Source organism: Cyprinodon variegatus, unplaced genomic scaffold, assembly GCF_000732505.1.
Source record: "Cyprinodon variegatus isolate N-32 unplaced genomic scaffold, C_variegatus-1.0 Scaffold96, whole genome shotgun sequence".
Classification (NCBI taxonomy): Eukaryota; Metazoa; Chordata; class Actinopteri; order Cyprinodontiformes; family Cyprinodontidae; genus Cyprinodon; species Cyprinodon variegatus.
Genome location: NW_015150549.1, coordinates 1,292,986 through 1,308,673, shown reverse-complemented (window position 1 = coordinate 1,308,673; position 15,688 = coordinate 1,292,986). Strand labels below are relative to the sequence as shown.

Below are 15,688 nucleotides of genomic sequence, written 5' to 3'. Positions count from 1 at the left end.
GTTGTTAAATGGCGCTCTATATACAAACTGAATTGAAATTAATTTATCAACGCTTTAAACAATGGGGAAAAAAAAACCAAACAACACAACTTGTTATATTTTCTTAAAAATTCACAGTGAGTGCATCTATAGAAAATATAATACTATTATTGTATATTTTATGTATTAGTTGTTTATCCCAAGGGAAATNATTAAATAATTATGATGGATGTACTGGTGGTTGTGTTTTTTGAGGAAAATATCAAAACACGAGTTCAAGAAAAATAACTAATAAAGAAAAACTAATTAAGACTTTCTCAGAGTGAATTATGGGTTCAGCAGTGGACTTTTTTCTTACTTATTTTCCAACTATGTAAGAATACACAAACATATTGCTACTGTGACCTCATGAGCGCCCCCTGCTGGTCTGGAGGCCTTAAAGAAAAAGCAGCTAATGTCGCTTATAATTCAATCCGGCTATGGTCTCTATAAAACTATGCTTCGAGGATTAAAAACAGATTAGAAATGTTGGGCATAATCCCTGCAGGCCCACACAGAATAGACAGTAAAATCGTATGCCCCCCATCCCATCTCCCACCGCATTTAAACGGCAGCACGCCGTCAGCATCCCAAACACATGTTAAATTTACCTCTAATTGTGGAGCAGCAGGGGTCCTGATCTACTTCCACAGCAAAAAGAAAGAAAGAAATAAAGAAAAGAGCCAAACCCCCAAGCAGAGCATCTTACCCATCTGTGCCTGAGTCGGATGTCTTTCAGAGGTTCATGGTGGAGAGGAGCAGCGCTGCTCTGACTCCAGCCGGTTGGATTTGCTGCAGGAGCCGCTATGGCATCGCATTGGTGATGCTGCTGGAGACTCAAACCTGCTCAGCAGCAGCAGCAGCAGCTTCCCTCCTCTCTCCTATAATATCAGGTTATGATGAGAGCTGATCGTCCTGCTGCTGCTGCACAGCCTCCTTATTTTTATATTCCGGAAAAAAACAGAGCTCCTCGGATAAAATAAAATTCTGCTCCAAGTAGAAAAGAGTCAAAGAGCGTAAAAAAGAACCGGGATGTGGATGAGTTGTGCTGCTGGGGGGGTCACCGCTGTCTCTACTCGCCGTTTTCTGTCGTGTTTACGCTCCGTTTGTCGCCTCCTCCCTTTCCGTACTCCGAGCTGTCGCCCTCACGCGCCGCTACGCTCTTCCGATCCAGAGAAACCAACACGAAGCCTCCCCCCTACACCGATATTATTATTATTATTATTTTACAGCTTTGTCATCCTTTGACACATCAGGCTGCAAAGAGCAGAATGAGGAGGTGGAGACGAGTACATGGAGGGGGGCAAGTGGAAGAAAACGGGAAGGAGGAGCCCCACGAGCGGAGAGCCCCTCCCCCTTTATGCTGCTTTATCAGCGGGAAGAAGGAGGGAGGCACAAATCATCTACATTTATGAAATATGAGAGGGTGGGAGTGAGCAGAGGGGCTTGTTTCAATTCCTCAAAGATGCAGTCACACGGCTCAGCTGCATGCATGGTGCTAAAACACATCTGTGCTGCAAAAACAAGACTAAAAAATGAATAAAAAAGTGAGTTAAAGAGCAACTGAGCAATGCAACGCATCCGAGAGAATTCCGCAGCTTCTAATATTGCAGATGCAGATCTAGCTGCTTTATTCTGTATACTTGCAGACAAACACCCCATGGCCTGAAGGGGGCGCCAAAGAGACAGCAGTCCATATATTTTATTATTTTAAGTATCCAACCATTTATAGTGTAAGTTATCATTTTTTTATCACTTGCACATGCCCTTATTTAGGCATTTGACCAATTAGATGAGCCCTTCAATTATATATTACCTACTGTAAAAAGTTAAGAAAAAAGGTAAAAAAGCTAATTGAAAAGTTAATTAGCCTAGATAACAATTATATTTAGGTTTATAAACTTAAAAAATGTAAGTGCAAGTATAAGCATTAATGCCTGTAAGGTTATGTTGGACCAAAAAAATTTGTTTTTGTCACTCTCAGAGTATTTTTCATGAATTTCTTAACTCTATTAAATAACTAAAAAGAGAAATGTTTAGATTCATTATACAGAAGCTAATATAGAAACTTAGACACAGACAATTCTAATATTACAAAAGATAACTAAATCAGGGATAGAGAAATGCCTGCTAAAATGAATGTCCCTGTTCTGGTCAGTATGCGTTATTGATGCTTATCCTGAGCGTATTTTTGCCTAAACTGTTATAAACATCCAGAGAGGTGGCTCTGCTGAAGCATTAAACATGTAAAAGTGAGGATGTATAAATATATTTAGGCTTTTCGACCCAAATCACATAAAACACTGTAAATACAAATCTAGTTTATGGTTGAAATGAAAGAGTTGCTTTCAGGATCATTTAAAGTTCCTACTTGAAGATTAATACAAATAAAAATGTTCCTCTTTTTTTGTCTCTATTATACCCAAACATTTTAGGTCAGATGAAACTGATGAAACTAAATATATCAAATGTTCACCTAGAAGAACGGCAACACTGAACATCCAGGCAAAATGGTGTAGAAGGGTTTAAATATATGCATATTTATATAACTTATTCTTGGGAATTTGGATAAAACTTCATAATCTGAAGGTATATTGTTATAGACCAAGGTCTTGGCTGTTCAGTAATGTACTGGTGCAACCTCCTCATTCTGTATTTTGTTTCATAAAATAGGCATTTTTCCAGTTATTTCTTTGTTTTCATCAACACCATCAGACACGTTTTTTATTTATTTGGTCTATTATGTATTTAGAGTTTTTAAATCATTCTCTGGCATTGTTAGTACACATATATGCTGTTAAATGCTGAATATTTATTTTTGTAAATTTTTTATACTGCTTGCTATGTAGTCCTTTAAAAGATCTAACATCACACAATGTTTACTTTAAGCCTAAATAGAAAAAGGATTTTTTTTTTCGATTCAACAAACATATTTTTATATTAAAAAAAACTATTACTTTAATGACAGAACAGCACTAAAGTAACATATTGTGATCATATTCATTTAAAACACAAGCCCTCTGAGGGTAGTGAAAATGGCCTCATTACAACATAGAATTAAAACTGTATACAACTCAAGTCAATGGTTTCTTGCTTATTAACTTTATTCAACTATTTTGTCCAAATAATCATGAGCACTGTGACAAACATTTTTCAAGGAATATAAGGAACAGTTAAGCAATATCATTATTAAAAGTACCCCATATCATTAAACATCAAATCATCATCGTAAAAAATAAAGTAATTACCAGTAGGAATAATGTACAATGCATCACTGACATCATCTTAAACTGTGGTATAGCGTCCCCTACTCCTGCTACAGGCTGTCTACTCCAAGCTGGCTCATCCATGGCCTGATCCAATGGACAGTCTGGGGAACTGAGCCCTTTCTCTTACAGTCGCTTGATACTTGTCTACGTTTCCAAGCCTTTCCGACTTCTCTTTTCCTTTTCATTCAAGTCATTGATTTTTTTAATCTTCCCTTACTTCATCTTCTTCATCCATCTTTGCCTTTCTGTTCTGAGGTATTCCTCCTTTAACTCTGCATCACTATATTTTCTTTTCTCTATGCTTCTTTTTATATACCCTGTTTCTTCTCCTCTCCTCCACAGATTGCTGCTGCCTAGTCATGACTTCCTGAAATAAATAAAGTCAAAGTTGAGTGTAATGACTATGAAATTGGGGGCAATTACAGTAAATGTTAGATTTGGTTAAATGTGTCCATGCCATTTTTATTCGGCTTTAGTCATAGGAGATGCAGGGATATTATATACTATGTGCTATGCAGGTAGGTAGTAGGTGTACCATTTGCATCCCAAATGATGCAAGCCAAATGCACATGGCATAATAGTGAATTGAGAGAGGGGGAAGGCACACCTCATCCCCTACATACGTAAACATAAATAAAAATATTAAAGAGAAACATCACAGCTCAACAATTATATTCCAGCCTCCATTGAGGACCATTTGTAGGTTTTTGTCACCACCGTCAGACTGAAAACCTGATGGTGGTGAAGTCTGACAGTGGTGACAAACTTTTTCACACGATATGCATGAATTGTTCACATTAGCCATCTTTTTTTCCCTCTCTTTTTAAAAAGTAGCCATTTATGTTATAATCTGATCTAATATTTTTTATACAAGAGACGGTGTTGACATGTTATGGTTGTGACACAAGCAGTGTTCAAAAATATGAACAGGTTTAAGAGAAAATAGCAAACTTACAGGAGATTTAAGTGAACTTGAAGCATGCAGTAGATTTGAAAATGGGGTCCTCGGGAATGTAGTTGACCTTTTAGTTGCCTGATTTTATTGCTTTTTATAAATATCTGACAGTGGTGACAAATATGTTGGACAAGTTTTAAGCAATCACAAAATAATAGTAAATATTTCTCAAAACTCACTGTTTGTAGTTTTAAATACATATTGCAATGTACTCTTTCAATTGGTAAAGATATTAATCAATTCAATTATTACTTTTTGTTTGTTTTTTAATCAAGTTGAAATGATTATCTCCTATCTAAGGACAACTAATTTTGTTTGCAATGGGCCAGCATATAATCATTAAATTCATTTAAGAAAAAATAAACCTTTAAAAGAACCTTACATATGTGCAACAGACCCAGCGAATATAACTTTGATTCTTTTTACTCATGAAAATGTTATTTATTTCCAACAGAATCAGCACTGTTCTTAGTGGGACATGTTTTTGCCATGTTAGAGCAACCCAGTCAAAGTCTGCACCGATCTCTAATTTTTGATTCTGACACAATATGGGACCCCATTTCAACCTAACTGACCTTAAGCTATTTAACTAATGAACAGTTTTAGACAGACTTTCAAAAAGTGCTCCTCTGCAACACAGAAGAATAGGACAGCTCAGGACGCAGGAGTTGTGCGCCCCGAGGTGGCAGGAAATGATGTCACAGTTGTAGTGTGGGTGAATGACAGGTCGAATCCCGGAAGTGAAATCCCTTTAAAAAAAAAAAAAAAAAAACGTACCAAGAGAAACTGGAGGTGAAATCACTGAACATCAAAATTAATCAGCAGTCCAAAAGACAGATGGAGACGATGGAGACCTGGTTTAGCTACAAGGCTTGGCTAACTGCATGCAGCAAGGCTAACGCTTTATTCTGCTTTCACTGCCTCCTTTTTCAATCGTCAGTATCTAACCCTTTTTAGAAAAGGCAAAGAAGAGTGAACATTCTGGAATTCACAATGAAAATAATATATTGTGCACTTTCTCTAAATGTTTGTTCATTTGCATAGGTGCTCTTAAACAACTTTAAACTCATTCTCAGAAAATAAAGTTTTTATATATAAAAAAATATAAAGCTGACTAATAGCTTTTCTACGGAAGAGGATTAGGGCCACTGGGAAAAAAAAAAAAAAGTTAACAGATTTTTTTTATTTCATTTCAGTATAGTATGGGAAAAAAAATCAGAATTCTGACTTTAATCTCAGAATTCTGACTTTTTTCTCCGAATTCTGACTTTTTTTATTGTCAGAATTCTGAGAAAAAAAGTCAGAATTCTGAGAAAACAGTCATAATTCTGACTTTTTTCCCATGTTAAACTGAAATAGAATTGAAAAATCAGTTAACTTTTTTTTTTTTAGTGGCCCTAATCCTCTTCCGTACTTCTCCATTATTAAACTGGTACATATTTTTTTAGGTTTGTGACACCTTATTGGACCATGCAAAACACAGATTTGCCTTTATAAAGCCTCAGAAGGGCAACATTTATGTACAAAAAGTACCTGTACATGAAATTATGTTGTTTTTATAAAGATTTTTCTTGTTGACATTCATATAAATATACTGGTGTATACTTAGTATACGTCTATTTTGAATTTATAGCCCCCCCCCGGAGAAAACTCCACCAGCCGCCACTCCTTCTGATGCTTACATTTCTATACAAATAGGATCTAATATAAAACATCAAAAACCATGGAACACTAACCATGTTAGACTGGTACAAACTGTTCACCCAAGTAAAACAACAGCCCAGGTAGGGTTTATTTGACCACTCAGAGGGGCTTATGACTCATTGCTTTTCATGGGACTCGGCGTCCCGTGTTGCTCGCGACACCTCAGCTTGTTACAGTTAATCCAGCTGGTTGCTGCGCCTCCTGGAGTGTAACATCCTTCATCAGTCTGGGATCCTCATCCTCAAAGCCTGCATTTGTTCCCCCTCTGAGCAATCAGTAACCATTAGAGGGAAGTGAGGCAGCCCACATATCAGGCCGCTTCTTCGCTTTATCAAATATTGATGACAGCCTGTCAGTGTCATCCTCTTGGATGGTGAGCGTGTCTCACTTTCCCTTTTTTCCTCTGCCGATTAGAGGCTGCTTCAGCATACATATAGGCGTTCAACAGATGCTACATGTAAGTGAAATCCAGAAGACGGTAAAGTTAATGACAGGAACAGTTTCTGTTATTAATTTACAATCCTGTCTTCAATAAAAGTCCTTCCCACCCAATGAGTTTAAACAAATAGAAGATTGTCCTCTGAAAAGTTTCAATTTGAAATCAACCTTTAGTAAATTCTAAGAGAAAGAAAAGGAAGCCATATGATTTTAACACAAATGCTGCCAATACTATAGTCTCTAACATACATAAAAGATTAAACTGAGGATAAAAGGGACTTTGGTCAGAGTCCAAATAAAAAAAAAAAATCCAACAGTTTTTATTAAGCTATAAACTAATAAAATTCCACAGGGACAGACAGATGGCCGCTCACACAGAGCCTGGTTCTTCTGGAGGTTTCTTCCTGTTAAAAGGGAGTTTCTCCTCTCTACTGTCACTATAAGCCTGCTTTGTGTGAGGGATTGCTGAAGAGTTAATAAGTCCCTACAATCAACTGGCTTTCCTTAGATGAAAAACTTTGAATCAATTGACTGTATGATCTGGCTGAATTATAAAGTGCCCTGAGATGACATGTGGTGTGACTGTGCTATAGAAATAAATTGAACTGAACCAAGCTCTTGAATTTTAATAAAGCGTGGTATACGTGTTTCTAGATAACAAAAAAAGAAAATCATATTATGCTGTAATGCTTATTTTCGAGTTAAAACAGGAAAGAAAAGTCACGTCAGAGGCAGAAATCATGCAAGTCTTATTCACTTATAGAGTGGTTGTTTAACATACAGGCTGTAAGACAACCGTGTGGGTAGATTTATTTTAACCTTTTGCACAGATGGAGGAAGACAGGTTTTATTATCAGCATATCTGCAAGTGTACTTAAAGGTTAATAAGCTGATAATTGCTTTGTTTTCCCATTTCAAAACTAACATTAAAATGTCTTTCTGTTCATGCAAACCTGCGTTTTCTATGTTGTTTTCAAATGCGCATTCTGTTTTCAGAAAAAAAAAGCAAAATAATACAGTTAATAGAGTTAAGCAACTCATTGTTGTCATGTGTGTTGTTTTCACTGTTTCCAGAAAACCCTTACACATAAATCACTATCTCAAACTTGTTTTTCTTTAACTTGCTGACCACCTTCATTTAAAAATATGCCAGGCAGGCAAAGATGTGCACTGAAATGATGAGTCAGAATAAAGTGATCAAATATGTCTTTAAACTCTGAAGGTGACAAATTACTCTCCTTAGATGCAGAAAGAACCACAAGGAAAAAAATCAAAAGATTTAACAGTTAACAATGGTTGACAACATGATGATACACAAATATATAGAATTTAAAAGGATTTTGTACATGTACCTGATCTTTCTCTGCTTTAACTCCAGTTAAACCACAGTCGTTGGCGTCCTTTTTCTTCGGTCTCCAGAAACAGAAAGGTTAAGAGAACTGTCCCGTGATAGAAGTGTAATCATAAAAGGTGTATATAGTGTCAATAGTGAGCATAAAAAAATTATTACACTCAGTGTGTGAGACCTGAGTTAATATTGCACTTGAATAGGTTTGTTTCCAGCTTTAACACACCCAAAAAGAAGGCTGTCCACTGAGCAACTGGTAACTTTTTAACAGGGAATTACCACTGCAATATAAAAACGCGGATATGCTTCCAAAGTTGTGTTGCTGAAGTTATCTTTCAAGCTATTTTATCTTTGGTTGACGGTAAACCTAGAAGTCATGTTTGGGAAAGGTTAAAAATGTGATAAATCCCCTCTGTTGTGCGTTTTGGCTTTTTCATCTACCGTACGCCTTTTTCCCCCCACCAGATGTTGTGACCTGGTGAAAATTGTTCACGCTTTAATCATTTCCTGAATCCGCTACCTTATCGCTCACCATGTCGGTGTTGCCCGGCCGCCCCTTTGTCGCCTCCAGCTTGTTCAGAACGCAGCAGCTGGCCTCTTAATTCACACCCTCAGATGGGAACACAAAACACCTGTTTTATTTTTACTACACTGGCTTCCTGCTCTCTTTAGAATATATTTCAACCTTTTATTATTTGCTTTTAATGCTTTTATCGGCGGCATCCCTCTTTACGTTTCCAGGTTATTGAGCTTTTCCATGTGAACCGGGTCCTTAAGGTCAGACAGTCAATATTTACTCCTGGATCCTTGGTGACCGAGCTTTGTTTATATCACCGCGACCCAGGAATCAACTTCCACTAGATCTATATCTGTACTTTACCTTTTTAAATCAAAGCGCAATTAAATATAAACTGATATCTGGAACTTTTTTAGGAGAATAATATTAATATTCTGATAACTTTTGGATCTTATGCATGTATGTGAGTGTCAGCAGCTACTTATCGCTCATAATCCTTAGGAGCCAAAATGGCAGGATCCTACATTCTACCACATTATTAAAAAATCCAATGTAATTAAATTAATTTTGGTTTAGGATAATCATTTTAATACATTGAGGTAGCAGTGAATGAGATGACTTGATACCAAGTCTTGATAAACAGACTCCTAATACATTTTTAAAACCCGTCATTCCTTGGCTTTAAGCAAATCTCAAACTTTGTCTTATGTTTTTTTAGTTTTAAACTTTTAGTTATTTTACTGAGTTTATTGTTTAATTTGTTTTCCTTTCTTGTCCTTTTTTCCTATTTCTTGTTCTATGTGAGCATTATTCTGTTGCAGCTGCAGTTGCTTTGTAAAGTGGAACCTATAAATAATAAAAGCACAGTAGCAGTAGACTTCTAAAAAAGCTAAACTTAAAACCTGAAAGAAACAGATCGTTTTTTTTCTCCAATAAACCATTTTTATAATACCTACAATGCCAGAAGCTGGTGCTTTGCACCATTTGAAGTGCTGATGAAGTAATCTCTTCTTCTGTGTATCAGTCAACATTCTTTAATATTTTTATGCCTTTTAAAATGTTAGAGAGAGTAGTGAATCCCTTTAGCAGTTCTAACACCAAAACCCTTTTCCTTAATATGTACAATATATGTCTGAAATGTTTTCCTTGATGACATATGAAAGATAAGTGAAAGCATATGCTTGTATTCTGTCTTCATCACCAAAGTACCCTCTAGAGAGGCAATAAGATGTGGGAGGTACAGATCAATCTAAACATGAGGCGTAAAGAAATGATCCGGAAAAGCCTAAAACCAATACACCCCCCTAAAAAAAGAAAATCATTTAGAACTCCAGCATCTAAAGCTGGGGAATAAAAGCAGGACATTTTCAATTCTCTAAGCCTCATCAAATCAAGGGGCGGGGCTAAAACAGCCCTGTCAGAGATAGGTCCAAGGGGAGTCTGCTGTTTAGCTTTGCCAATCAGCGACAGATAACAAACCATTAATTTATAATAAAAAGAAAATGCTGATAAAGATGGTCTTGTAAGAGCTCCACTTTACTGAAGACATTTTTATATCTTTGCATCTAATAAGGTTGCATATTTAAATCAATATGGATATATATACTCTATTAATCAGAAATGCTGCTTCAATTTTGGTACTTGGAATTTATTTTGTCCTAAATTATTATTTTAATTGGGGAAGTTTAAGAAAACATTTAATATCATTTATTTGATTTTTGCTTAAAGAAAACAACACAGACAAGTTCTTAAATCATCTGAAGATGATATATTTTGACAGTGCTATCAAATGCATTCATTCATTTCAGTTTAAGGCCTTGAAGGACATTTTCATCCAGGTCCTGGATTCCCATTCAACATTAACATCAACAATCTGGATTACTCCTGAATCACAATGGTTGTGTTTGGAAAATAAACCACAAAAATGGGTGTGGTGCAACACCACTTCCTCACAGTTTCATCTCAATAAATCAGACAGTCCAGTCTCTTCCAAGTTATGGTCACAAAACCCTCTTTTTTTTCTTTTTAGCAGTACATAATAGTATTTTGTTCATTATTTCACATGTTTCATAACGGCAGAGCCTTCAGACCTTCCTTCTCACTGGGGTCCAAGGCCTCCCTGCGAGCTCTGACCGTCGTTGTTGTCCGCTCCCCACAGTCGGTAAAACTGAGTGAAGTCCACATAGGGTGGGACCCTACCAGTCTCATCAGGCTGCACTGCTTGGCTCCCTCTCTGACGAAAGAGGCTTCCGTCCCCTGAGCTGGAGCTGGAGCTGTGTGTCTGGGTGTTGGTGGACTGCAGTGTGGCTGAGGGGCTCTGGCTGCTGGGAACAGAGGGGGTGGAGGAGGAAGAGGAGGAGACAGGTATAAGGGTCGGAATAGAGGAGGAAAGAGTGGGCGCGCCGTAACAGGGATAGAGGTCCATGTCAGGAGTGGAGAGACAAAACAGAGAAGTGGAGAGAGGGAGGGGAGGATGAGGCCGGGGGATGGTGGAGAGAGAGAAGTCAGAAAAGGAGAGTGGGAGAGGAGGGGGAGGAGAAGGTCGGGGAATAGGAAGTTCAGTTATGGGCTGCAGGATGTCAACAGAGGCTCGGCAGGCAGTCAGGTTCAACATGCTTGAGGAGCGGAAAAAAAAACAAGAGGCAAAGGCAGAGTGTAGGAAGCGGGATGGATAACGACAAACACGGAGCAGTAAAAAAGAGAAACAGAGATGTGAGTCAGACAGACAGAGAGAGAGAAAGAAAGAGACTGCAACTCACAAAGGAGGAGCACCTGCATTAAGATTCCTGAAGAGGACTAAGCAAAGGAAAACAAGACGAGGTGCACTGGCAGAAACCTCAAATCAGTAGCAATAAACCAGCACTAGTTATTACCAGTCACAATCAACTACACAAGAGACTCTACAGCAACAAGGTTAAGATCAATTCAAAGGGTATTTTAAAGACTTTCGGTAATTACAGTGCTTTTTTTAAAACGATCCAGAAAAAAGTCTAAAAAATGTAAATCAACAGAATACATAAACATAGACACGCCCTCATGATTCATGAAGCATGGTCCCGTGATAAAACCTTGTCTGTTATATGTCCTACTGATATAGGAGCAGGCAATTGTTGAAAAGATATTTAGAGTTTACTGTTGAGGTCACATGACTTAAACCCCTCGCTGAAGTAGAAAGGTTCAGGATGCTCGAGCCTGTTGTTTATGTAGTGACTGACAGGTAATCGATGCATTTCCTCAGGTAACCTAATGCACAACGGTCTGCCATGACTCAGTTTGTTTTATCTCCAAAGCAACAACAACAACAAAAAGTTAAATTATTTTGATTATGGAAGTGAAGGTCAACCTTCATTTTGTTACAAGGCAAGTGAATATTAGGCAGAGCCAAACTGTACAAAGAGAATAAAGCTGCTGGTATGCTCTCTCTGCTGATAATCTCCATGTTAAATTCGCATGGCGTTAGCATATGGGGAACAACACTGTCCAAAATGGCATTGCACACAAACTGAAAAATAAGAGGTTTTAAGGTAGTGTTCGCTTATAACGCAACTTCCCTTTTAAAAGGACTGAGCCAAACTAGGAGCTATCTGCTTCAACCACCCAGACTGCTTTACACTAGCTTGCAAATGTATTCCTCTTATGTTGCTACAACCACAAATTCCTGTTGTTTTTTTTCTAACTAATTTAACGGAAGTTGTAAGTGTGGCGTGCATTTGTACTCCTCGGCTTTAACATTCTTGCAACACCACCTCTAGCAGCAGCTGCACCAGCAAGTGTTTTGCAAAGGTGCAGTGAATCTTTTGACGACTGTGCAAAATTTCTCAAACTTGATTAGACTAAATGTCTAAACATGTCACAGATTTTTAATGTATTCCCAACTAGACTTAGTCTTTTCCATTCTTAATATATATATATATATATATATATATATATATATATATATATATATATATATATATATATATATATATATATATAGATATAGATATAGATATTTCAAAGTAACCTTGGTCGTATGTTAAGAGCTGATGTGCAGCTGGAAAATAAACCAGTGCCTCAACATTAAGCCTGCCTGGTTCTCATTCAGGATTGTCTGTATCGCTTCATCCATCTACTCATCATATCTCACCAGCCTTTATGTATGGTGTCAGGAATACAACAAAAGTAAATCACGAGTATTTGTTTTGCTCCACGGGCGCACTGGGCTCACCTATTTTCATTCGCTATGAGCTTTTATAAAGCTAAACAAGTGTAGTTCACGCTGGACGGGCAGTGGCCACATGTGCAGCTGAGCTGCATGAACCTGAACCCCCATCCGCTTGAAAAAAAAACCAGTTAATAGACTGAATTGTTACCAGAGCTGCTTTAATTTTTCAGATGTAACCATTTTTTATTGCAGCCGATGACGTCACCATCCGAGCAGCCGTTGGTGCTTTGCCTGTTTCAAAGTATAAAGTTACTGTATAACACAATATGCCATTCTTATGCCGGCTTTGAAAAATAACAGGCGCATGTTAAACTTATTTAGTGGCTGGACTGATTGTTTCACAGTATTTAGTAGTTCATCAGCCTCTGATTTGGTTCTGCTGTTACCGAAGATGCACTGATCCAATACAGATACCTCAAGCCGATATCCAACACTGATTAGATCCAACGAATAGAAAATTCTTGCCATGTGATTGAAGGCTTTAGCCTTGACATTAACATTTAAAACAAAAAGCTAAAATATTAAAACGTATATAAATGTACTTTATATTACTTTTTATCAAATAACCAGCAAAAACAAAGACATAACAGTTTAATGTAAGGTGCACTGGATTGGATCTCTGATATTCGATATCTAACGGACAATATCCAGTGCAGGTATCAGATGGCTGCATCTCTAGCCTTTTGCCCTGGCAACCCTATAGTATTATTTAACTGCACAAACGAAGCACCAACCATTCAGTCTATTTAACATCTTGTTTAGCATCAGATAAGCTCATGGTGGATGAAAATAGATGATACTAATGCACCATTATAGAATAATATAAAGCTCTGGTTGACTTTTAGTTGTAATCCTGACCACATAACCATTTCCCTGCTGCAGAACATCCTATCCAAAGCACAAAACTTGCAGTTGTGTTCATTCAAACAGTGCAGCTGTTGAAAGCTTGGAAAAGACTAGAAAAACTTTCTTGTTCTTTGTGATTCAGTGTGTGCACTCCAACATAAAGGCCTTAACAGAACAAGTGTATTTAAACAGAGATCAAATTATACACAACCCTTTACAATAATTTACTGTTTCCTTATGCTTGTTCAGAATGAGACCGCGCCTATATATATATATATACCTTTTAGATTATGGTTATAACATGACAAATGTGGAAAGTTCAAAGGGTATGAATGTGCTAAACCCATTCCAGACATCAATTAGCACAGGATATTTACCAGAACTGCAACAGAAATGGCCATGAGCTATTTAATTACATCTGAAACTGAAGTGTTACCTAGGTTCTATGTATTACTAAATATTCAAATATGGTTTGTCACCTATGAAAAATAAGCTTCTGCTTTTCTAGAAAGTGTCTGATAAAATCTGTACGCACAACACAGCATTGAGTAAGAGAAAACGTTGCCTAAATGTAAATAAACACACCCGTGGCGGGACGCAGGGGAGTGAAAATTAAGCACACCTAAAAATAAATATAGCAGAGGAGGAATAAGGAAGTCTAATGTTGCCTGTTTAAAACACACTATAAATAAGCCCAGCAGTATAAACGGTGTGTGTGGAGGCTAAAGAAAACCTATCAAACCTACAGCAGTAAAGCAAATAAATAAAAAGAAAAGAAAAAAGAACTGTGGTGCATCAAAGGAGGAGAGAAATGGTTAACCTAAAGCAAAGCAGCAGGAAGGGAGGAGAACAGCAGCAGGGAGAAGAAAAGAACCCAAGCTTACCCTGGTGTGGGGGTGTTTTCTTCCAGGGTGGAAGCCGTGTTGGTCCCATTGGTCAGAGTGCTTTGAGAAGGCATCACCAGAGAGAGGGTCACACTGGTTTTACTGGTGCTCTGGCTGTTAGAGTATGGTACTGAAACTGGATAGATACGACCACCTGAAAGAGGTGCAGATGAAGGTTTTAAACACACTGAACCAACATCTCGCTGCGGTGAGGAGTTGGTTATTCAATCAAGTACAACAATGAGACAGAAGTGACACATTTTTGTGTTTAATAAAAATTAAGTGACGACAAAATTGGTAAGATTGGCGTAATTTTAGTGTAAAATTGAGCTTTTTGGTGACAAAACCAGGAGAGTTTTCAGGTTGTTTTTCTCAAAGCCCATAAATTAACACCTAAATATAATGTAGGAGCCAGAGCAAAAACATGGACCCCCTACAGTGTCCCAATGTCTTATGCATGCAGGAAAAACTGTACTTAAACATATCAGGATGTGCAACTAGGCAACCATAAATGGACATCTCTCAAGCACCTAGTAGGGCTGCAGTACACTCAGTAACATTCCTCATGCCTTATACAACACTAATGTACTCCAGTAAAGAATGTTTAGATTCATTTTATAGCTCATTATACAACATATTACACTGTGAGCAGAACAAATATGTAAAAAATAACATTAGTAAATAGATATAGGTAAAAGTTAATCAGTTAATCCAGTTCTGTTTATTTCTACAGCACCACTCCACAACACATATAGTCTCAGTGAACTTTGCAGAGACTATTTAATAAAATTATACAGATAGATTGGTCAAAAGTTTTCTATGAAAGAAAATCCAGCTGACTTCGTCAAAGTCATTGAGTGGAGGATTCGCTCCTCCTGGATGAGCAAAGCTATTATCGTTAACTGAAATAAAAATAAAAACTAGACCTTGCAGAAAAATGAAAACTAAAACTGTAAGAGCTTATAAAACTAGTTGAATTTTCAAAGAGAATCTGCTCAGTTTAGTTGTCCGTCTTTATCATAATGCATTGATATGAGGTCTGGTTTTCTTCGCTGTAAATCATTACACCATCAGAGTTTAAGGTGGTAGGTTCGACAGTCTGGACGTTTGTGTTGCTGCATAGGTCTGACATCATCTGGAATTTTATTTCTATCTTTTTAAATAAGTGGTATTAAAGAAATTCTATAACTGAAACTAATAAAAGCTAAATGGAAACGAAGCATTTCCAAAAAATGAGAAATAAAATAAACTGGTTAACATATTAAAAATGAAATAAAACTGAATTGAAAAGTATAAGTTAAAACTAAAACAAATAAAAAATTCTAAAACTAAACCTTGTGAATATTCACTGGCATTGCATCAATGACTCTACAGCAATTCCTCGCACCAAGCATCCATGTAGTGACAGCGGAGCAATACTTTACTAAAACATCCACAGTTCAAGTTATAGTTATTTAGCAAACATGGGCAGATCGATGATCAGAGCAGTTTAAATGAATGAATGA

General features: G+C 37.2%; 2 protein-coding genes across 5 annotated transcripts in view; both read right to left on the bottom strand.

Annotated features, from left to right (window-relative positions):
• mgat3 (mannosyl (beta-1,4-)-glycoprotein beta-1,4-N-acetylglucosaminyltransferase) overlaps positions 1–1,327 on the bottom strand; it is a 75,227-nt gene extending 73,900 nt beyond the window's left edge. For 2 of the 3 annotated variants that reach the window (XM_015374035.1, XM_015374033.1), the window contains exon 1: positions 728–1,327. The gene's annotated coding sequence lies outside the window, so the exon portion shown is untranslated. The remainder of the gene's footprint in view (positions 1–727) is intronic. The other variant, XM_015374032.1, reaches the window with a different exon arrangement.
• An 8,586-nt stretch (positions 1,328–9,913) lies between these two features.
• Positions 9,914–15,688, bottom strand: part of tab1 (TGF-beta activated kinase 1/MAP3K7 binding protein 1) — a 25,033-nt gene continuing 19,258 nt past the window's right edge. The window contains exons 11-12 of one of the 2 annotated variants that reach the window (XM_015374001.1): positions 14,184–14,337; positions 9,914–10,573 (exon numbers count right to left, since the gene is read on the bottom strand). In XM_015374001.1, the coding sequence (XP_015229487.1) occupies positions 10,348–10,573; positions 14,184–14,337 (380 nt within the window). In that variant the 3' untranslated portion in view covers positions 9,914–10,347. The remainder of the gene's footprint in view (positions 10,574–14,183; positions 14,338–15,688) is intronic. The other variant, XM_015374002.1, reaches the window with a different exon arrangement.